A 24523-nucleotide genomic window follows, 5' to 3' on the forward strand; every position below is an offset into this window, starting at 1 on the left:
TGTATTATTACAAGATAAAGGGTTCACCTTCCTCAGAGCAAAAATTATCGCCTATTGTGTGAAAAAAGACAGTGGATTATATGATTATTTAGTCTGATCCATTAAAGGCATTTAGTATCTCTTTAAACTGGTAGGTGTTTGCACTAAATTCAAGCTCATGCTACATTATGATAAAGAAACTAATAGCTCCTGAATATTCAATAAATGTGTTTGCCTTTGACCGTCACTTTGCAGCAGCCCTTAGTTCACAGGCAGCATTCTGTTCCTTATTTTTTAAGTGTCTTTTTTTTCTCTGAAGTCTTCCTGCTAGCTATTGTTGGCAAATGCCAAAGCGAGGGTGATTGCTGTGTATGAGCCTTGATGTTTAATTTTGAGTTAAAATGTTGAGTCAGTCTGCTCGGAGTGGCTGAATGACTTACTGATGAAATGTGTTTTCTCCCTGCATATCAGAACAACGTCTGCTCTGTGTGCTCAGATGAGAGCTCACCTCCTGGGCGTGATCCAAACATAACAGCGGATTAACTTTGCCCTATCAGCGCGTGCTGGCTTGTATCTGTGAGGAGTCAGTGAGAACACTTAATCTGATCAGTCTTGAAGGAAATATTCTTGTAGAACATGGGAACTAAATCACTATGCCTCTTCATTGCCTCTGTTCTTATTGCTTACTACATTTATACACCCATGCCAGAGAATTTTGAGGACCGCTGGAAACTGATGCTCATAACTGCTGTATTCAGAACTGTAGAGCATCTGGTAAGTTTAAAAATCTTTTAGGTACTGGGTTTGAGTAAAAATATTAACACAGGAAAGAAAAAATTAAAGAGAAGGGACCATATTAGTGGGTCTGTGGGGAATATCCTAAGTCAAGTGTAGGAGTATCTGAAATCAAGCGTGTAACTAACTGGCTCTAAAGAAACTGTTAGAAAATATTTCATTATATAATCTTGAAAAAAGGACACAGAAATGAACTAAAAACGGGATATATTAATGTAGGTATGGTTGGATAAGTACAAACTTAAGTTTATTTTGCTTTAGAACCCTTTATAGCTGAAATACTGCTCCTTAATTTTTTTTCTTTTTTGTTCTAAACCTGTATATTGAACTTCCTCAGAGATGTTATATTGGATGTCAGAAAGAAAAATTAGATCACTTTTTAAATACTCTTCATCTTTGCGGTTTCGTAGAAATCTACTGACAGCATGAGCCTAAAAATAAACAAAGCTAATTATAGGGGTGTTAATGCTCAAGTATGTAGAAATTAAACAATATTTTTATACCAATGTAAAAACTAACTGTAATCTTGCCTCATATAAAAGACGGTGTCTAGCTAAGCAGCACAGAACCATATGCTATAGTCTGGAAAGAAACTGGTATTATACCATGTCTATAGTTACACAGGACATATTTACTGACATCATAGTCCTTATGTCTTTCTGTGCTATTTTTACATATTACATCCTTGGCTTTTGCTTCGTTTCAGTCATGTTATGCAGCCATTTCAAACCTAAGCAAATAATTTGTAAGCCTGTACACCATGTGTAAATAAGTGCTACAGTTCTCACCTCCTAACTACACTGAACTGTTTTGAAACCGGCCTGTACTTAGTATCCAATAGTGGCTGCAGCAGTTTAACCAAAGTTCAAAAATGAGGTCAAAGATTAAGGGGATTTTTTTTGAGTGTTGGAGACGTCTCTCTGGACAGCTAGAAATGTTTTGAGACTTTTTTCCTTCATCATGAAAATATATTAAAAAGGTATAAGGAACCATGAGGGAGGTTTTTAATTTTGCTTGACAGATGTTGTTGAGAGGGTTGTCTGGTGTAGGCTACAGACACCCGGGCTGTATGCCAAGAAGGGTATGAGTTTGGGATTTTGCCTTTTGTGATGTTCAACTTAAAAAACAGTGGATACGATTCTCAGAAGTCCATTGTAGCCACCTTTTTTGTGCTTTTCTGTTGGAGCAATGGGTGCCTGTGTTCTTTGGATGTCTCCTTAACATCCCACTTTTAGATAGTATCTAAGAGCTACTGTCCATTTGCAGAGACTTCTGTTTCAGAAGGCAGTCGTTTGCAGTAGAGGTCTCCTGTCAGGTTTGTACAACCAGCAGAAGGAGGCAGTGTGTGGTCTTTTACGTTTGCTCATAATCAGATGGGCTTTTTGCCACTTCCTCGTTTGTTTTGGTCTCATATCTCTTTTTCCAGCATTAACTTGTTTAATAACTTCTATTCTCCACAGTAATCAAGATCTTTCTCATTTTCTTGGCGAGTTTGAAAGCATTTATAAAGGCCTAATTGAAGTGCAAAATCTTAAGCCTAAATTCATGTGATTATCCCATGTGCAAAAGGGAGTAGATAGAGAAATTGCAGAGGCTTAGAAAACAGCGGCTCTGTTTTCATTATGTCTGGCATCTGCCCAGTAAGTTTGAGGATTTAAGTGGTGAGAGATGAAAAAGAGACAAGAAAGAAAATGTAGTTCCTGGATATAATAGTATCAAAGGCTTTTTTTCTCATCCAAGGATATTAGACAATAGGAATCCTTATTAAAAAATACCTAATGAGAAGCTCAGTGGAGCCTTATTTCCAGTTTTTCAGGATGTAACATGTGATTCTCTCTCTGAAAACTTGGCATCAAGCTGTTTGGCTAAGATTATCGGCGTAAGAAAAACAGATGGCATCATCAGAGTTTGGCATCATTACAATCATTCCAGCTGTGCACAAAAAGTATTAATATTGTTTTTCATGACCTGTGTTAAGTACACGTTCCGATTTGAGTTATAAACCCTTGACTACCAGGAGGAAAGAAGGAGTAAAGAGGAACGAATTGGTAGGACTGAGAGAAGAATACAGAACGTCATAAAGAATAGATCTTATCAGAAGTTTCGAGCAAAGAGTGCAAGTGTTTATTATGTTTGTCTTAAGCTGACCCTTTACTTTCATGGTAATGTATTTGCCTGTGTTTATTGTGTTTTATTGGTATATTCTTAAATCTATAGTTCTTTATATATATATCTAAAATTACATTATATACATACATATATAGATACATACATAAATATTTATTTATTTATTTGAAGGCAACATGTCCAGTATTGCAAGATGCTGCTGGATCCTGAGTATGAATGAATGAGTAGTAAAAAGCACCATGTTGTAGGGAACGATGATGGGACAGGAACTGGGAATTGTGGTTCAGCCCCAGGCTGTCGCTGCCTCTTGTGTCATTTCTGCATTTTATCTCTGCTTTCCCTTGGTATCACAGGATTTCTTAATTGCTTCTCAGGGTGCAGGCTGGATTAATCAGATGTTGGTATGACACTTCAAAGATACTGTATGTTGTGAAAGAGTATAAAACCATATAATGTTACTTTCAAATAGAAAACTATTGGTTTCTGTAATGCTTTTGACATAGAGACAATCTGCTACTCATCATCTCTTCATTCGTGTCAGAAGCAGGAGAAATTAGGGAAAAAAATCCATGTTGCTATGTTAATTGTATCACTGATGAAATGTGCTGGTGGTGGATAGCTGTAATGTAACTCCGAACACTGCTGCATAGCTGCGCGTATGCTGAAATGGGATGGTCACTGGAAACGAATCCTGTGGCACCTGCAAAGGCCTTAGGTTGAACTCTGTAGTATTGAAGGCCAGAATCTGATGTGTAACATCATCTAGCCCGAGCAAGCCCAGGCTCCCCTGCCAGCGTCAGGGCTCAGTTATGTGGATGAGAGAACGGTAGATGACATGTACAAAACAGCTGTGCGCGTCTCTGATGAATGAGCCGAAGAGGTAGAGCTGCTAAACTGTTATCGTTTAAAGGCCCCTACAGCCACTCCTGTTCACGGTGCAGTGCATTCGTGGAACTGTTTGAGCACTGTCTGTGCGAGCCTTCGTGGTGTGCTTGCTTGCTTCTTCCCCTTTTAAATCTCCTGCTGGAACTAGCCTGCCAGAAGAACATGTGCATAGGTAACTCATTGGGAGCACCTAGTGTCTGACCACTTTGATAGACTCCTGCAGCCTTCAGCATACCAGTGCTAAACACCCAGGAAGCAGAAACGTTTTCTTTCAGTGTCAGAGGAATGTGTATTTTCACTTTGAAAAGGAGTTGATATCTTTCAAGGTTATTACATTAGCTGCCTGTTAGGCCTAATCCGTTATCAGCAGCGGAGGTGCAGAACAAGTAGGTTTTATAACCATGCTGCAGTCTCACGCAGAACTGTAATGCTAAGGGCTTCGACAGAGGTTTGCACTGGTGCAAATTTGTTTCGAGATGGCTCTAAAGCATCCTAAATAGGGTCTGAGCAGCCATCTAATGAGAAGGCATTAAGTTATAATTGCTTAACAATAGGTATAAATTTGAAGAGGGGGCTCTTATTTTTGCCTTTCTGAATCCCTCACTTCAGTTTGAAAAAGGGGGAATAATACTGCCCCACTGTCCAACCTTCCTCCCCAAAAGATTCTTCCCTCCCTGTTCCCAAAAAAGCATACAATAAAAGCTATCAAATGGCAAATCTGTGCTGCTTTTCTTCTTTAAAAGGTCCAGAGAGCTCTCTAGGTTCTGAGCCAAAATTGTGCAAACTCTCTTCTGGTTTTGAGTTTTACAGCCCAGGTTCTTGGCCCTGCTGAAGTGGGGTAGCACTGTGCGTGGTCCTCACTTGCCAGCCGCATTCATATGGGATGCTTTCAAGCTCTAAATCCTAAACTGTTCTGTGGATGCATCACTATAAACTATGCTATAGACTTGTATAACTATATAAATAACTATGAACTATAAATATTCAAACCGGTTGGTTTGAATAAAAACTGATGCTGATTCCAAGCCATTTTCTAAAGGCCACTGCAGTGAGTGCTGAAGGGTAAGTAAGGGGCTCATAGTGAGATCGTGCAATCGGTTGACATGGGGAGGCTGGTAGGCTTGTATCGCTGACATAACCAGGCCTGTGGCTTTCGGAAGATGCCATTTGTTTTGATCTTATTGTAGGGAGGAAGCTGGGAAGTCTTTATTTACACGTTTTTGCTATGCCATCTCAAGTCTATATCCTACCTAGGCAGGGCATCGTCTCTGAGAATTAACTGACCTGTTTCTGTGGTGTTTAAGCAGAAAAGTCCTCATTTTTGGACAGTACAATATGCACATCGTGTAAGATAAAATGTATGCACTGTATAAAATACTATATAATACCTCCTTCCTTCTGGCTAAATATTTTCCTAACTACATCACTGAAATCCCCCAAAGCCTCCTCTGTCTCCTCACAAGCAGTGGGACCTTTATCTGAGCCCTCTACAGCCGCTCTGGCCAAGTCCCTGTGTTCATATTCAGCTGTCAGTAAGCTGCATGCGGAGAGGCGTCTCCACTGAGCTATTGCCAGTGCCGATAGCAAGCTGTTAAAGGAGTTTCAGCTTCTCTACCTGCCTACAGTGCGGTTGGGGCTCCTTTGTCTGTGAATAAGTTTTCTTGCCTTTGTTGCCATGTGAGAATCCCACACAAACATCAAAGAAAATTGACTTGTTTCTTGTGGGATATGGAGAAAGTGACTGTGAAAAATGCTTTCCAAAGCGCAAAGAACAGACACAACAAAAATGGTGGCTTTTCCTCTTAGCCCTGCAGCATTTTCAGATGAGAGTATGATTGCATTTCATCTTTAGTTTTCAAATGATGACCTTTATACCACAGGCAGTAGACAAGTGATTTTTATAATGTAAAATGTTGTTGGTCAAAAAACAGCACTGAGAATAATGAAAAACTTCAGTCCTGAGAATTCTTCATAGCATGTGGTAGTTGTTCATGATGTCAAAGGTGTTGCTCACTTTTTTTCTTCAGTGTTCTGTATATACCTATAACAGTTTACAACTGCCACCAGAGAAAAATTGGCCCATGTTCAATTCCAGCTGATTCCTATTGCTTGCATAATACAAAAATAAAGTACTCAATCTTTGCTTTTGAAGCAGAAGATCAAAACACTCAATGAATTGCTGAAGTTTAAGTGCCTTACTAAGGAGAGGGAAAAAAAATGTGCTTTATGAATACAACAGAAGAATTAAAAGCATCTGAGATGCTTTAATTTAACACTGCAGAAAGCAATGTCCAAATCATGACCAAGAAGCGTTCCATTTTCAAACCAGAAACAAATGACCTTGCCTCAGCTAGCATTACTGCTCCTGTTTCCTCACAAGAAGCTAAGATAACTCTACTTTTAAATTTCAACAAAAGAAATCTCATAGCTTACATTTTTTATCACTAGAAGTTCTGAAGCTTAATAGATGCATGTTTTTAGTTGTTTGGCAATTTGTTATTTCAGAGAAGTATATCTTAAGAGCTCCTAATACAAAGTTGAACTAAAAGAGAGAGCTGACAATTGAGTTATTTTGGGGAAAACACAGCACGATTGTCTTGCTAGATTGGGCATTTGGGAATCAGTGCATTTCGTACTAGTTTTGCCACTTGCTCCCCTTGTATTTCAGCACAGAATGTGCCTTGGGTTGATTGTGGGGATGAATCAGTAGAATCCTTTGATGAGGAATATTTTTCAGGTGTTCTATGTTGCTCTAAGGTAGCAAATTGAAGGACTGAAAGAGAACTGTCCCCCCCCAAACCTCTGAAATTTTCACATATTCAGACAGGAATATGGTGCAAATATTGAAAGGAAGGCTGTTTGCTGTTGGAGCAGCTTGCCTGGAAATGCAGTGATTTCACCATTGCTGTCTTTAAATCAAAATTCAGCATCTGCTGAAAGATAACATAAAAGACAAAAGAGACACCATTGTCATCTGATTTATGGAGAAAGCCCTTTCAAGCTTTCTCATTTGTATGTCACTGGCTGTTGTACTCGCTTCCCTCCCACCATCCTCACCGAAGATGCATGTGATAAGGAAATAAGCAGGGACAGGGTAGATTTGATGCTGACAGTCCTGCTTGATATTTAAAGGCTGAGAAGATATTTCTGCTCTGCGTCATAGGGTCTGTTACCATTAGTACAAGACTTGTGACAGGAGGACCTGGGAGGTTTCTTTTACTTTGGGGAATGAAGAGATAACTCATCTGTAAATGATCGGACTGAACAGTTTTACTCTTCTTCCTAATAATGTTTGCAGCTACATTAATTTGACATTGTAAGGCATATCTCCAGAGCACTGTGAAAGGTTGTTGTGCGCCTTTCAGATTTTATAAGGAATATGCAGTATTACCTGTACTCTACTTTCGGAGTTCATGAGTTAACAGGTCTAGCAACAGGTTTTGAAAAATATTTTGGCCACTGAAGATGAAAGATACATGCCCTTAAACCCCGTGGGGTTAGATACTCTTGAAGAACCCTCTAAAAATTTTCAGAAAGGCTTGATCTTAAACAGATTTTCAGCTTTTTTTGTAAAGTCTGTTTACTTTTATTTTGATGTCTAAATATGAATTCAGTTAAACATCTGAAGCAGCTGTGTCTAATTAAAAGCAATAACCATTCTAATTGAAATGTTTAAGTTATAATAATTATAAGTTTAAGACACAGAGAGAACAGTTTCTACTTTTTTAAAGAAAGCTCCCCTAAGAGCTCCCATCCCCTTTTCCTGGGAATTCTACGGGAACCTTATTTCTGTCCCTAAGTGAAGGAGACAGTGCGTGAGGCAATTGCCGTTGAGTAGGACAAAGTCGTCTGATGGCCTTTGCTCTTCAGTCTTGGAAATCCTGTCATTTCCATAGAGAGTGGCCTGCATGATATTAGAGACTTCTAAAATGCAATTTTTTTTTTCCTTTGACTAATGGGCTTCTTTGTAACTTTCGGAAACTGAGCCTGTATTATGGGATGTTAAAATATAATTTAAAGGAAAATAGCAATTACAAAAAGCAAAGCAAGGATGATTAGTTTGTAACACTTTACAACATCCAACACAATACCTGATGGATTGTTATACCTTTCAAGAGATGATCAATTAAAGATATATATCTCTATATCTTTATATATCTTTATGTATATTTTACATTCTTCTTGGGAAGAATAACACATCTTTTGGAAAGCTAAACATCCTAAAATGTTCTGTACCAGTCTGGGCTAGTTTATTTGTCATTAAACTCAATCCTGTTTTGAGTTTAATCTAATCTATGTTTTACATTCAGATAACACGTAAGATGATAGGCTAAGATTTATATTTAAAAATATCTATAATGTAATTGTCTATGTTGCTGTATAACTGACAGTTATGTGAAGTCTTTTGCGAAACAACTTGCAACATCCTGTTACTTGTGGTTATGAAAGAACTGAGCAGCCAGTAACTGTAGCTGGAGGAGAAGCTGGCTTAGGAGGTCGATACCTTTTCTGTTGCAATAGCTACACCGTCTCCAGTGTTTTGCTGATATTGATATAACCTTTTATGGGACTGTCCTGTAGGCCAGTCCATTGAAATGACCTGCGTTAAATGCTTAGCGCACGTGTATGTGCACGCACAAAGTGCCAACCCTAATGTCAATGTCTGGAATTTGCCAACACTCTTTCCTTTCTGAAAAATTGATAACATGGGGCTAGTAAAGTCATTTGAATGCTTATCTTTTATTTAAAAAATTCTAATCAATTTGTTAAAGTTAGGCATGGTGTTAATTTCAACAGATAACTGATCAATTAACATCCAAAGCAGCCATTCTAATTGAACTTAAATCAGTGCTGTTGTAGAATTGTTTATGCCTGTTCAAACAGAGAATTCCACAGTGGCCTCCGGTTTAGATAACCCCTTTCATTCTCGTGCAATGCCAGCTCTTCAGTTTGGGGATGTTTCACTTGAATATGCACAAGACCAGTGGAAGAAATGTAATATGCAAAGAAGTTTGAAATCTGTTCCAATTTTACTTGAAATTAACTAGGAATCCAAGTTTTTATTTCACTTCCAGCAGAGTCAGGCAGTAAATGGCTTTCAAGCAAATTTAAAGTTGTATTCTTTATGCCTTTCTTTTGTCTAAAAATCTGTCAGTTATTTGGTCATGGAATCTTTGGTTTATACTGACCAAAAAAAAAATCCTATTACAAATAGTAGGTTTAAATTGTAAGTCTTTCCAATGTTGATGCTTTCTGACTTAGTATATGTTCTAGACAGCTAAGACTAGGCTTATTAGAAAAGCACAAGGATATGTATTTTCAGAGGATTTTAACTTGGCTAGAGGCTTTCTGAGATGCACTTAGCCTAGTGTAACTGAATTATTATAATTTTTTGTGTATATATTTTATATAGTAGGATAGTGATTGCTTCTTAAAAATAGTTGTTTTTGGCAGAAGAAGATGGTTTGTCTCTGGCTGTATCATGCTGAGACACATCAAAACTCAGGTTGTGTTGGCTTTCCACATTCACTTTTGAGGTCTCTTTTATGATCTTCCACAAATTTGCTTATAGAACCTTTGAATAAGACATCTCATGCCACCCTGAGTGTTGCAAAAGTAAATGCATCCAAAAAACTACATCACTGAACACTGGAGTATAATTTAACAACTAATTCCACTTTAGTGTCATTTTCTGTATCCTTTCAAGGTCAGTCACAGAGTTTTTGTCACAGGTGCCTGCTGAGATACAGTCTTGTCAGTATGGAGGTGAATAAGAAGTTTTCCACAAATTCAGATGATCATCAGGGAATACTTATATTTTTTACTGATGAGGTTGGTGTCACCTTTATAATTCCACTTCCTTTTAGTGGCCAGATCTGAAAACTGAAATCCTCTGCTTTAGCAGAATTCTTTGACCTCCTTATGGCGTAGCTTGGTCAAAGTCTATGATCTAGAATACAAAAAGACTACAGCATCTTATAATTTGTAGCCTTTTGTCTTTTGATTTGTATAACAACAGAATATTAGAATTTATAGACAGAGCATATCTGTTCTATAATGCTTTGTGTGCCAGTGCAGAATTGCTCTCTTGAACCTCTTTATTTCATTGTGAAGCGATGTGGTAGGACCCCTCAGTTATCTAAACCTGTATCTTTCTAGGTTACCCGGGTAAGGGACAGTAGGTTTCCATGCCTACTGGATAATGTTAAAATGTGGATGAGTATATAAAATAGTTACAGTGCAACTGAACAGAATTTGTATTGATGAAAATGGGATAAGACTACAGTCCACACTGAGTGTTAAATTAACACTGGTTATAAATTACATGTGCAGTATATGAAGGTAGAAGATAAAATGGAGTCACCTGCATAGATTTAGCATTTGGGGAATTTTCAGAAGAATTAAATTCACATGATGAGCATATGAGAATTACTTACAGGAAGAAAATTAAGTTATCGTTGGCATCAAATAATGCTAAGGAGCTCTTTATTTTTTCATGACATACATTAGACTTTTACTATAAAGAGCAAATTCTCTTGCTTCATCAATCAGAGAATGATTATATGTCATAATCTGCTTTCCAAATTTTAGTCATTAAAAACACCTAGCTAGCAATGAAAGCTATTGCTTAACGTATCATCAGGCGTTAGATAATATAATGCTCCTAAATCATTAGGGATACACACTTCTGCAGTCCTTGCGATTTCTACATCTTTTAGCTTAAAATAGCTCCACTAGACCATTGCCAAAAAATACTGTGCTTTCAAGGAGGCTGCCCATGGTACGTGTTCTTCATGTTGCAGTCATTTCACGTGACTGACCACAGTCAGTTTCTTAACCAGGCTTGTATCGTTCACTTACAATGAAAATGCCTATTAAAAATATATCATTCAGAGTTTAGAAAGTAAGGCTTTTATTTTTCTTCCAGTCATTGTGACATTGCCCTCATGTCATTTTTTTTTGTGTATTACAGATTTCTAATTTGCTTTTAGGATATATTTGCAATATTTTGAAAGGAACACAAGAAATAAGTTTCTTTATAAACCATTTAATCCACTGAAAGAGGAAAAAAGAAGAAAAAAAGCCGATGAGATTTATATGTGAACAAGTATTGGTCACGTTGTCTTTATTTATAGCTACTTCTCCAAGATAGCAGTGAGGAGATGTGACGTTTGGCCTTTAGGAATGCTTTTGCTTTGAGTCGCTCCTGTCTAGCAAAGATTCAGTTTTGTTAAATCTTTGGTATGTGAGCAGAGGCCTTTCAGGCTAGTGACGATTAATATTTAAACCTCTTATCAAAGAATGTGAAATATGCACTGTTAACAGCTAGCTGCCTCAGCAGTGCGAAAGGTGTTTCACATAACCAAACCATTAAAAAAAAAAAAAAAGCCTACATCTTTTATTTGTAATTGTATTACAGTGAGGCAGAAAACATCTGGCTTTGGCTTACAGCACTGCAGACTTGCCTGGATAGCTGCATTGCACAAAAAGTCTGTCCTTTAAGGGAACAGCTACGTGAATAAATGCTGCAAAGCAGCCAGGGTATGGATTTATGGTGTGTTAAGTAGTCTGCAGTCACGGCCGGTCTGCACGGTCTTGAGCCTGCAGCGAAAGCGAAGTCGTGTCTCCATGCGGAAGGGGAAAAAGTTGCTGAGCTTCTATTGCGAGCACCCACATGGGCAGCTGGCTGGGGGCCTGCTAGCGCTTCAGAGATCCAAATGCCAGTTTACCTCAAGAGAATTTGTTTCCATATACCATGTAAATGGTAAATTCAGCTTGTAGATATTAAAAATTATTGCGGAGAAATCAGTGATGTAGAAAGATGAAGAAAACTGAATTATTCTTAAAGATAACATAAAAAAAAGTCATTCATAGGGACTCTATAAGACTTTGTTTGGTGAACATGAACTCTCTCCGAGCTCTGCAGCCGGGCCCGGCACGTGCTGCCAAGCCGCTCAGGGGCACGGATGCCCCAGCTCTTCCCGAGACACTCGCTCCTCTTCTCATTCCTGCCTTCACTCGTCCTTTGCCGTCTATCTGCTCTCTTTTCTTTCTTCTGCTTTTTCCTCTGCTTGTGCATAGTTCATTCTGGTTTGTCTTTAAGAAAGCCACTTTGGGCTTTTACAACAACAATTTCCATGCATTTTGAACAGACTTAGATTTTATTAAAATGAGCAATTACTATCCTCTTTTACCAGTAAAAGACTCAAGAGTTTTTCTTTGCAAACTTCCTCGGTGTAAAAGAGGAAGTAATTAATTGTTACTAGAGGAAAGCATTCATTTTACGCTTTACATTTCAAATACTTCTACCATATTTCTTTTGTTTTCTGTATGCTTAATAAAAGACTAAATAAATTTTTAATGATGACTGCTTGCTTTGGCACTAATTAAGACGATGTCTTTGAACTCCAAACTCCGGACCTTGTGCAGCTATCCTTTGCTCTGCAGTGACATGGCCACTTTTTGGCCTGTTTATTCATGAGAAATTAATAAAGTGAGGGCCAGTGCTTCGTAAGGTACTTAACGCAGTGTGCTGGAGCTGCCCCTGTGCTTGGCGGTCTGCTTAAATCAGCACTGCAGGATGGGAGTGCTGCGGCAGCGCCGCGCCGGGCTAGCCTGGAAGAGGAGCGTGCCCGCATGCCGGGCATGGCGAGGGTGAGCCGGCAGTGCGCCGGCCTGGTGCTGCCCGGAGCGGTGCTCCGTGCTGCGGGCCTGGTGCAAGTGAAGCCTGTAGCTTTAATACCCTTTTAGGGTGAGCAGTAAAAGGTTAATTAAAGGTTTACATATGCAGCTTGGTTGTGTCAAGACTGCTCCTTTTCCTTTTCTGCAAGAAGCGGTTCACAAACACGCTTTCTGCCAGTGTCTCATAAAATGAGTGCTTATTCAAATACCAGTGTTGCAGCTTCGTGAAGGTATCAGGCAGAGCACCAGTCTCCTCGCCTCAAGCAGAAACTGCAGAGTGGGAAAACAGCTGTGATACGTATGTGAGAATAGAGCTGTTGTGTGGAGGAAAAAAGTTAAGAAGCTTGGGATAGTTCAGCTTAGGAACAGGATAGATGAGGAAGGTATGTTATAATGTCTAAAATAATGAGCAATCTTGAGGAGATAGGCTCTGCTTTTTTCAAAATGAAAAATGCACGGAAAGTGGGAACTGTAAAGTGAATTAACTTTTTTGCATGACGTGGTGGTTAGTCTGGAGCTCACTGGAACTTAGAGGAATTCATCTCATGTTTCAAAAACGGTACATTCACTTACAGTAGTATCCAAACTTACAATGAATGCTAACATAATTTTCGAAAAAGGTTATGTTCAGGGTTTAAAACTGTCTGTGAGTGAAAGGGCTTATGAAATACTTTGGTCTGTGTAAACCGACATGATGTCAGAGAAGCCATAGCTGCCAAATACCAACCTTTGGAGCATGCATTTTACCTGCAGGTTTACTTGTTAAGGTTTGTTTTTTTTTTGTTTTTTTGTTTTTTTTTTAATTTAGAAGTTTAGAATAATTGTAATTTAATCTAGAAACCTAGAATTTCATACAAAATGTATGCATTAAAATTTGGCCATTCCTTGATTCCTAATTCCCTGAATCGCATCTTTTTTGTTCTGTTAGGAAACTTCTGTGAAGTCTGTTAAGAAAGCTTTTTCTTCCCTCTTGCTGCTTCACATAGATAATGATAATCTCTCTTAGTTTTTCCATCACAGAGGACAGCACAGTGAAAAAAATTTTCTTCTTGAATTTCTTGAAAAAAAATTTTTTTTAATTAATTTTAGGGATATTTTTAACAACCCCAGACTAATACATTTGTCAGGCCTACAGTAATATCAATTAGCATTGCCTTTACTGTTCTTCCTCCTCTTGGTGGAAAATCCTCTTACGGCTTGACTTTCTTTTCAAATTCTCTTATTATTGGAATTGACCTCTGCAAGAGTTAGGCTGGAATCTTTGCCACTTGACCATGTGGTGATGGTATGCTGCATGTCCCCCAGAAGGGAGACTCGGCACAAGTTGAGCTGGTAGATGTCTGTGATGTGATCCTAGCGATGAGGGCAATCAGAACTATGGTTTCATCCAGTTTATTCAACAAGGCATGTGTGCTTCGCTGACAGATGACTGATGGAAATCAGTAAGTTAGTGCTAGCATTGCTCTTCATTTTTATTGTGAAATATCAAATCAATGTAATAAAAAGGGTTTGCATGATTCGAACAAAACTGGATTGTCCTTGAGGATAATGGAACAAGAAATAGTTTTAGAAGGCATAATGGCACATGCAGTATGATGGAATTTTTTATACCCCCTACTGACTCATTAAGACCTTGTGCAACAGACAGTAAATGCTACTCATAATTTTTACTCTGCCACTCAGAAATAACACTTCATTATATAGAAAGACATAAAAGTAGGTAAACAATAGAATTGCTTGATGCAAAATGAAGAAAGGAAACAGTTGGGCTGGGGTAAATTTGGCAAAAATATATTTATGCTTTTTTAATATCTCAAAGTAGAGAAAATGTTTCCTTTTAATAACATAAGGTTACTCATCTGTAAATGATGCTCTTTGTCTCTTGGAATGGAACTGATCATACAAAATTGCTGTGCAGCTTGAAGTCAAATTGTTTCCTTGCATCTGTGCCCACAGTGTCCTCAGCATCCTGAAACTACTAGCTGTTTCTGCTTCTGGAGTTGATCACAGGTGCAGGTATTATGTTTGGTTTTGTGATAACTGTCTGGAAAAACTGGGAAGTCGGGCTCATTGAGCAGACCCTTATATTGGGTCTCAGGAAGTTTCAGCAGTTTCCCTTCTTCTAGATCTCTGGTCACGTTCCTGTTGAAACTTATGCTCGGTGACCATGCTTCCAGTCACCTTATTCTAGTTCATACACTCTCTCTTAATAATAACAAGCGGTGGTGTCCCTCAGCCTGCCTTCCACCCACCTCTGAGACTGAGCTATGCGGCATATGGACGTGAATGGGAAATAAGGGAATTGAATAGTATGGCAATCTGGTACAATTACTCCTCCAAGTCAGAGGCATTTTGTTTAGTGACTTCTACAGCAACTTTATATAGACTTATACAGAGCATAAAATGGCTTGATAGAAATTTGACCTCATAGAGGGACTAAGGCTATATTTAAAATACCCAGTTTTTCTCTTCCCTTTGATTTTAGGCTGGATTTGCCGAGCGGCTGGGTCTGATGCATTATATGGAAGCTCTAATGCTGATCACGGTTGCTGAATACGTGCCACCAACGTCAGATGAAAATGTCACTGTGACAGACACAGAGTTCAGTAATGTTCCAGTTCGTTTATATTTGCCCAGAAAGCAGTCGAGTGGATTGAAAAGGGGCATGGTTTACTTTCACGGTGGAGGATGGTGTGTAGGAGGGGCAGGTAAGCTCTTTTCTGTAAGTACTATGGATCTGTATGGAGCTCCATGGTTAATCTTAATGACTGCCTTTTGTTTTATGAGATTTGCCACGGACAAGATAAGGGAACTGGTGTTTGCACGAGGTTGGGAAAGGGGGGTGAGTACAGTTTGAGGAGTACGAAGGGTCTGGTCCCAGTGCTCTGTTTCTGTAATGGCTGTGTTTTATCTGTAGCACCTGGTTTTGTTATGTGGTATTGCTGGGAGAAAGGAGCAAAAACTTGTATCGTAATAAAGAAAAGAACATCCAAATAGGCATAAAAAGAACTGGAAAATCAAATGGAGATGCAGAGATGGAGTTTTATTTGCTTGCCAGAAATCTCATTTCCAGAAACTTCCCCATAACTCTTGCTCTCTCTAGAAACTTCCTCTCAGAGTCAGGAGTATGTTGGGGAAGAGCAGGAGGTATTTATTGCTTCCTGAAATCTATTTGGGGGAGTTTTCCATGTGAAAGTCTTCTACTGCATCTTTATTTCTCATATGTGCCCTCCTAGGAGGGAAAGTGTGATTCTCTTGTTTCAGTTACAGTTGTGCTATCAATGGCAATCTCATGCTCGGTTTTCTTCCATGTTATTTCCAGCAGGATCTTCTAAAATATTTTAATTCTGTGTGCTATGCTTTTGCTATCATTATTTCATGGAAATGATTCATCTTTCCTCTCCTGCTCAGTCACATTCTCCCTTAGAGCGTATCCTTCTCTTTTTTTAACTGTAGTTCAGTGCTTTATATAAATGGATGTAAATGATCATCATAAGCCATCACCCAAACTGGCATCATAAATGTATTAGATATGGCTTAAATTCCCAACACCTAATCCATAGCTCACTTAGTATTGCTTCTTCTGCTGTTGATTTGCTAGTCTCTGGGTGAATGAGCCAAATTCTTTTCCTGGGCAAACTCTTTAATTTCAGCGTGACTGTACATGCGTAGCTGAAAGCTGAATCAGGCCCCTGGTGTAACTTTCATTTCTGTTTTTCTCTCCCATAAAAGCTGAGCCTTCGGGACCTTGCATTGTATAGTGCTGTTAAGTTTAAATAATGTGTTGTTTTTTCATGCTTTGCACTTTTGGATAGTATTCAAGCTATAGTTGGTTCATTTATTTATTTGTGCTTCTAGATAAAGCCACATGTGCAGCAGTTGCATTGTGCTGTTGCAGAGGCACAGAGCAGTGGAGGTTTTGGAAAGTAACTGGGGAGCTTCTGCCAAGAGAAACATGTAGCTGTTTGTGTATTCCTTCTTAAATGTACTGAAATACATTTTCAGTGACTCATTTCATTTCAGGCATGAAATCCTATGACCTTCTGTCAAGACAGACTTCAAACCAGTTAAATGCTGTTGTGGTATCAGTCAAGTAAGAGAAATTCTGCTTCTGGATTGAATGAATTAATTCATTTTGATTTATCTAATTTTGCAATATCTTTTATTTACATGATGTGCTGTGCTAGCAATAAGTATTTGAAAACAAAAACTGTCAAGGTTACAGTGGTGAATTGGGGGCCGGTGCTTATTTTTGGATATTGCTTTATGAAGTTGGTGGCTAACAAAATGTTCAGCCCACTGTAATAACAGATATTTCCCATTTCTGTAGAATTAATAAACATTCACCAACTCCTACAGGCACTAGCAATCCTTTCTCCTTTTCTTAATGCTGAATTTTCACATGCTCCATATGATCCCTCTGAACAGAGGTAGTAGTGACCTTCCAGTGAGGGGTTGGGAAAGCAGGAAGTCGCATCCGCAGTGTTTGCTCTCCTGCCCTCACGGAGGGCATAAACCCTAGCGGTTCACACAGATCACTGCATGGGCCTGTGTTAAATTAGTGCATTTCAGTGCTTCTACGTAGTGAAACGAATGTTGTGTAAAAAACAAAGGTGGAAATAATTTTCCCTCTAGAAAAACCCATGCAAAATCTCATTGGAAAGATATTTCCAGGGGATTAGTGCAGCACATGTGCAGGCCTCCTCCCCCAGGTGAATGAATATTGTCTGCCTCCAAAGTGAATCAGTCCGCATGTATTTGAGGAAAAGCCAGAGACTCTGTAGTATCTCTTGCCCCACCTTTGCTCCTATGGAGCTCTTAAATATATGAAAATAAGATACAAGACAAGACAGATCATGTACTTTAAAAATACCTATAGATGCACAAAAGCCAAGGGTTTTGTTTAAAAATTAATAATAAATTAATATGTTGGTTATTTATTAATAAACTTTACATGGTGTTTTTAATTTTACATCATTTTCAAACAATTGGCATCAGAAAGCTCTTTGCAATGCTGGGTGCAGAACACCTGCGGAACCTATTTTACATGTCCTTTGATTACAGCAGCAGTGCAAAGAGCATGATAGCATAGAAGGTTGAAGGTAACGTTCTAGAATTGCTGTTGTTGCTACACACTTGCTGTTGCACTAGGAAATTGCCTTGGCCTGCTAGATCCCATTGTCACTGTCGTAATTACGTGGTCTATAAAAACAGCATACGAATTAACAAGCACTCCATTAACTTGTTAAGGCTAATTTATGCTCCAATGCAAGTTTTTATAGGTACCGTATCATGCAGTCAGCTACAGGTGTATTGTAGATTGTTGTTCATCAACTCTGAGGAACTATTGCTGCTCTAAAACCCAGTATATATTGCTTTAAAAATTTTCGGGATAAGAAATGAAGGGTGGGAGATGGTATTTCAAAGAAAACTGGTGTGGAAAGAACAATTGCCATTGCTTTACTGAGGCAAAACCCTGCCTCCCTCTGTCATGGATTGAAGGGGAGGATGCCCAGAGTCATGTTTTCTGGCACCCCTGTATTTCCAGGTGGGCAGGGCTGCTGGAGCAGGAGAGCGCTTCCGTGCTGTGCTGGCACGGAGCAGAGGGTGCTGGCGAGCCGCTTGTGCCGCCTGGAGCCTGTCCCCGCTTTGTGCCAGCTGCCGCCTGCGACGGCACTGAGGCGGCTGCGCTGCGGAGAAAGCTTCCCTGTCGCACAGAGATCTTCGAGCCATCTTGCCAGCGGGCTCTCGGGCCTCCCTGTGGAGGCGAGCACCACTTGTTTCTCCTTCGTTATTAAAGTTTCTAAAAGAAATGTTCCCTTCCCACTCAACAGATTTGCTCCCTGAATATACAGTTTGAGCCTTAAATGCTAATTACAGTGATTAAAATGAGGGTTTTTTTTTTTTTAAACTGTTGTTACCTTGCTGAGCCAAAATGGCTGCAAGAAAGAACATTGGAATTCCCTGTTTTTCACAGGCCAGCAGGATTTACTAAGTTTTAATTAGTTACACCTTTATAATTCCACTTATCTGTACTCTTTAAATGCTGAGCCACAACCATAGAGGAGGATGTGCCAGGTGCTGTACACCCAGAGGACAAAACAGCAATCTCTGCTCTGTGCAGTGTAGGATTTGAGGATAGAACAAGCAATAAGAAATGGACAGAATCATGATGTTATAGTGAAATAATGGGATAATACTAGTCAAGAAGACATGGACAGGTTCTCCACACCAGTTGCCTAATACTTGGCAAGTATTTACACAGAAGGTAGCAAAGAGTTTTTTTGTGTTTGTTTTGTTGTTTGTTTTAGAAGGATTTTGCAGGAAGACATCTATTTTGTGGGTGTTTATGGGGAGCTCCCTATCAGAATTAGGAAAAAAAAAACCCAAAACAAAACAGATACGTGTCTCTAAAGGCTAGTATGAGCTTATTGAAGAGGAACCAACTTTAAAACACAATACAGAGATAGGAAAAGGTACAGAGGAAGGTGTGGCATAATCAAAGCAATGTCCTGGAAAACTGATCTTTGCAGGGGCATTTTGATGGGACGCAACAGGGCAAGATAAAAGAATGCGGTCATGAAACTACAAAATGATAAGAACCTGCAGAATATTTTTTGTTACATGGCTAGATTGAAAAAGCATTGAGATGGCTATAAAGGAGGAATCTGCATAATGTAGATATTTTCTGGAGAGAGATGAAGGGGAAGACCTGATAGGGAATAAAATTCTGGGAAGAGATTTGTAAAGACAGCTGAGAGGTCAAGAAGGATCGGAAATGGAGAACTGCAGTTAGGATATAAGTAATCGTCTTTGCTGCTCTGCAGTATTTTAGTTATGTGGATTTTAGAGTGGTGACAGGGTATTGCCAATATGTGTGCCATTCAAGTATTATTATCAAAACATTCCCAGTAATATCATACCATCATTACTTACTGTAGAGCACTTCTTAGCACTACTACCCTATTGCTGGAACAAGGGTGTCAGCACATGAAGGAAAACCAGCTATTCTGAGACTTACCTGGTGTCCTCGAGGAAGGGCCAATAACGAAGTGGTGAAAGCTGAATGCTGACTTGGGGCTAGTGTCTCCCAGCCCATGGCATGTTTTTAGATTTTCAGCAAAGTGAAAGGAGAAAGAAGCCCAAAAGCAAATTGTTGTTATTTTAACTAGAGGCTGTATCTGAAGAAGTAAGCAGTGAGATAAGAAAACCCTAGATGTTTTAGGTAGAAAACACAAAACTCTGAAAATCCGTGCGGGTGTTTTCATGGAAATCAGTAACGATGAAATAAATGCTTTCCCCAAGCATCTCCAGGATTAATTAACACATTTCTGTTCATGTCTCTAACAGTTACAGGCTGGCACCTAAATACCATTTTCCAGTTCAGTTTGAAGATGCGTATTCGGTAACAAAATTCTTCCTCCAAGGCAGTGTCCTCTCACAATATGGGGTGGACCCAAATCGGATCTGTGTTGCAGGAGACAGTGCAGGTGGCAACTTAGCTGCAGCTGTGGCACAGCAGGTATATGGCTTTTTTCTTCTAACTCAAAACATTTTTTTCCATTCCAAGAACATTTAGAAAAGACAAACAGTAAAACTCTGCTCAAAGCAAGTGCACCTCCAAAATGTCCTTTGTGTTTGATATAAGCAGGTTGTCATGCAGCCTGCAGTCCTGTGAATGAGTTTTTGCATTTCCAATTAAGCAAGTTTTCTTTTGTCATTTGATGGAACCAAAGTAGCTTTGATGCTATGGTGTCTTCCAAATCTTGATACCCTAAAAAATAACACTCTGCATTATAATTAGGGACATATATATCATGCTATCCTTAGGCAAATTTTGACTGCTTTAGATATGTTGTCTGGAAAGGGAATTTCAGCAATTTGATTCATATTGATCTAAATTATAGCAAAAAAAAGACTAGATGTTACAGTGTAGTTTCATCTCATGCAGTTTCAATGCCTTTTGCTCTTCTCATTCAGTTTTCTTTATTAAAGTCAGTTACTCTCTTGAAGTTATTTGGATTGTAATGCATCTTACTTGGAAAGGTTATGAATTTGCAGTGGACACTGAAAGCAGAGAGGATGAGAGAGAAGGTTGAAATTTATGAGTGAACGGGGAAAAGGATGACATATAAGAAATGTCAGCATTCAATTCATCACATTCTGTTTTTCATATGTTTAAAAGTAATGGAGTCTTAGTTATTTGAATTCTAACACCTCAGATTTAGAAAACTGGATGGATAATCTTTATATTGTGTGAAATAAAGGAGTCTCAAAACTCCAAATTTAGAATTATAAGCATTTATAAATAGTGTCTTTTACTACTTAGAAAAGCATCAGTGACTCTTAATGCTTCAAAAAAAATTCACAAATACTGTTATCCTTTAGTATAAGAGATAACCTGAAATTGTATCTGATGTTTGAGACTTTTTATACAACGTATTGTTGTAGGTGACCAGCTTATGAATTTAGAATTTCTTTAAATCTGTTCTGTTTTTTATTAATAATCTTATTTTTTTACATTGTCAAATGTGCGTGTTAATTCCTTACTTTTAAGGTCTTCTGTCAGTGTTAGAGAAACAGAACTTTTTTACTGACTCTGTGTAATTATTTTTTACAGTTGTTAGATGACCCTGAAGTCAAAACTAAACTTAAAGTCCAAGCTTTGCTTTATCCTGCTCTTCAAACTCTTGACCTAAATTTGCCATCTTACCAAGATAATGAAAACAAGCCAATTCTATCTAAGTCGCTTATGGTCCGGTTCTGGAGTGAATACTTCACTACTGATTCGTCTCTTAGAGAAGCAATGGCCTCCAACAGGCATGTTCCAGCTGAATCAAGCCACTTATTTCAGTTTGTAAACTGGAGTAATTTGCTGCCTGAAGAGCTAAAAAAAGATCATGTTTATACCAGTCCCATTTATGAAAGCTCCAACCTTGGGAAGAAGTATCCAGGGTTTCTGGATCCAAGAGCGGCACCTCTGCTGGCGGAAGATGCTAAGCTACGTGGCTTGCCTCTGACGTATGTTCTCACGTGTGAACACGATGTCTTGAGGGATGATGGAATCATGTATGTCTCACGCCTTAGGGAAGCAGGAGTTAAAGTAACACACAATCATGCTGAGGACGCATTTCATGGGGCTCTAATGTTTGTTTCAAGCCCAGGTGAGTTAGCTGTAGGACACAGATTGTCAAATCAATATATTAAGTGGTTAAATGACAACCTGTAAGTTGAAGATGTTGATTTAACTTGCCTGGCTCATGCTCGCTGGATGCAATTGAGGTACTTAGGGATAATAGGGTGCCGTCTGTGCGAGCTTTTTGGGTATGAGATTGCCACATTCACTATGTGTTTCCCCGCGGTGACTGGATTACAGTGTTTCTCACCTGCTCTGGCAGGCAAATTAGTTTGGTTCTGATCTAAGCGTTCTTTCAGTGCTGTCGTGTAAGTCCAGAAACCCCATAAACCATCAGCTGCTGTCCTGGGATTTCTCTGCTGGCCGAGACCAAAAGGGTTCTTGCGCCTGGCCTTCCTCCTCCCAGCTGCCTTCGCACGCTGCAGCCCCCACTGAGGTCCTCTGGGCTCACCTGCTGACTTGCATGGAAGCGAAAGACTTGATGTATTGCTTCTTTCTGTTGTTTCTTGTTTCTTTCTATTACCACTTCATCGCAATGGGCTTGTGGAAACGTTTAACATCATTGTTTGTATATGGAGGACACTTGGTGGCTGTTTGCTTCCAGTCCCCTTTGGGGTCCTTTCCCTTGGCCTCCAGAGCAGGCCAGGGTAGGGGGGCTTTGCAGCGCGTAGGGCTGCTGGCTGCCTCAGCAGTGGGAAATCACGTTTCCAAAGGAGTGATGGTGGTGAGCGGAAGTGCAACAACCAAATTTCATGAAGTAAAAGGCAGTTTGTGAAAACCTGCCAATTGTATGTGGCTAGTGTTTCTGTTACATTGTCTCGCCCTAGCAGAGTTCTAGGTAAGCATCTGAAAACAGAACTGGATGGCTATAATTTAGTGCTAATGTTAAAAACATGACTGTTTTGTGTTACTGGTTTTATTCAGTAATTACTTTCATTAATCTCTGTACTAGAAAGAAATAGCATAATTAAGCAACACTGGATGCTCATCAAATAAAGGAAAGCAAAGATTATAGCCTTACGATAGCACTGCTGTATATTTTATGCTCTACTTATTAAATAAGGTGTGTCATGTATTCTAATTATTCTAAAATCGTTTAGCAGTATTTTCATATGAATTTTTAAAAATAAAATTGAATAGCTCTATAAGCTTGAAAAAGAAACACAATTCAGCTGTCAGTCTTCAACAAATGTCCTCTATATAAATGTTTTGTGTATTAAATGTACATTCTAAAAATTCAGAATGATGAATGCACATATTCATTGGCTAGTGGTTTTATAGTGATCATGACATACCACAAACATTTACTTCTGGCACCCTTTTTTTTCTTTTGTGTAAAAGACCTTGAATCTTCAAAAATGTTGTTTCTTCCAAATGTGTATGCAACCTGTTTAAATGCAATGCATATGTAATTTCCTTTGCTTTTCATCTTTATGTTTAATATAAAAATTAAACTCGTCTTTGATTCTAATGCAATGTACTTTTTGTCGCTCAAGTATTCCATTTATAGGAAAGGAGTAAGAAATTCACTTCATGGTAATTATTAAATTACTAAATTTCCATTTATAGGAAAGGAGTAAGAAATTCACTTCATGGTAATTATTAAAAACAATGTAAGACCAAATCCAGGGAAATGCCATATTTTCTGCTTTATTATCAATAAAGCAAATATTTAGTGATTCTTAGTTTTGGTTGTTGAGGAATGCTAGTTCTCTTCAGAAAGAAACAAAAGTAGTTGAATAGATTTCTTTTATCAACAAACGAATGTCGAAGCTTGAGATCGCAATAGATATATTAACTTGGAGCTGAATTATGGATTCTATGACAGCTCTGTCAGGACACCTTGTCATTTCAGGAACCCAAAAGAGTCAGAAGATCAGTTTCATTTTTAAAGGAGGAGCTTTCCATTTTTTCTGCTTCTAAATTCATCCTTCAAATGGCAAGTGATTTACTCAACATAGTAGGAATAAAAATGTATCACGGGATTAAAAAGCAAAGCATCTCATATAACCCACACGTATAGCATTGCTATCTTGTAGTTTGCAAGTGTACGTTTTCTCAGGATACCTATGTGTGTATAGAAACTCACGGTTTGTTTGGAAAATGATTTGTTACGGAGCTCTCCAGTAATGCTGTTGAGCAGACTGCAGCGCTCCCACATGAAGCTGGTCTCCCATTTTCTAGTAGAAGAAATCTGGACTGGAGTTTAATTTCTTCCTCATTTGAAATTAATTTATAGTGGTTTATTATTCCTGAGGAAGTGTTCGTTTGTGTGTGGTGGTGGTGGTGGTAGGGCTGCCTTGCTAACAGCTTCAGTCTGACTTTGTATACACAACTAAGGATATGTCCACAAGGATGTTTTCCAGGTAGAATATTTTCACACCTGTATATGTTAGTAGGATGAAGTGAGTTGGCTTTTATTCTATATTACAGTGATCCTTATTTTGAGTCTTAGACTATTTTATCCTTTTTTCTGTTTTAAACAGCAGAGAAAGACTTGTTTGAGGAGCTTTTAGAGAGGAAAATTAATGTGTTTGTATCAGAGGGGGACATATACACAAACCCAGAATAAGACCAGGCTTGAGTCGCTGGATTACCTTGTTGTCATTGCTCATTAGCTTTGATTATTTTCCTTCTCTGGGGGCACTAAGACACTGCTGATAAAATGGCATTATTCTGTTTGGAAGTGTTCAGGAAAGCTCCTTCATCACGCGGTCTGTTACAAGGGCTCAGACAAGGAACAGGAGGGTGGCCGTTCCCGCAGAGACGGAAGAGCAGGGCGCACGCGGGCTGATGTGACGCTGATGGCCAGAGATGGTGCACGGCTGGGTCACCCTGCCAGGCGGGGAGCCTGGCTAGCCCAGGGGCTTGGACGCCGGGGAGTGCCCTGGCTGCTGCTGACCGATGGCATCAGCCAGG

General features: G+C 39.0%; 1 protein-coding gene across 1 annotated transcript; it reads left to right on the forward strand.

Moving 5' to 3' along the window:
* The first annotated feature begins 572 nt into the window (after positions 1-572).
* AADAC (arylacetamide deacetylase) lies at positions 573-23075 on the forward strand. The gene is made up of 5 exons (XM_013942314.2): positions 573-753; positions 14954-15176; positions 16492-16561; positions 19819-19990; positions 21089-23075. The coding sequence occupies exons 1-5, from the start codon at positions 616-618 to the stop codon at positions 21695-21697; spliced, it is 1212 nt and encodes a 403-aa protein (XP_013797768.1). The 5' UTR covers positions 573-615; the 3' UTR covers positions 21698-23075.
* The last annotated feature ends 1448 nt before the right edge of the window (positions 23076-24523 follow it).

Source organism: Apteryx mantelli, chromosome 9 (genome assembly GCF_036417845.1).
Source record: "Apteryx mantelli isolate bAptMan1 chromosome 9, bAptMan1.hap1, whole genome shotgun sequence".
In the NCBI taxonomy this organism is placed as follows: Eukaryota; Metazoa; Chordata; class Aves; order Apterygiformes; family Apterygidae; genus Apteryx; species Apteryx mantelli.

Excerpts from the sequence above, each read along its gene's own strand:
- AADAC (XM_013942314.2), top strand. The coding sequence starts at position 616 with ATGGGAACTAAATCACTATGCCTCTTCATTGCCTCTGTTCTTATTGCT. Across the intron at positions 754-14,953 it reads TCAGAACTGTAGAGCATCTG|GCTGGATTTGCCGAGCGGCT; the intron begins GTAAGTTTAAAA and ends CTTTGATTTTAG. Across the intron at positions 15,177-16,491 it reads ATGGTGTGTAGGAGGGGCAG|GCATGAAATCCTATGACCTT; the intron begins GTAAGCTCTTTT and ends ATTTCATTTCAG.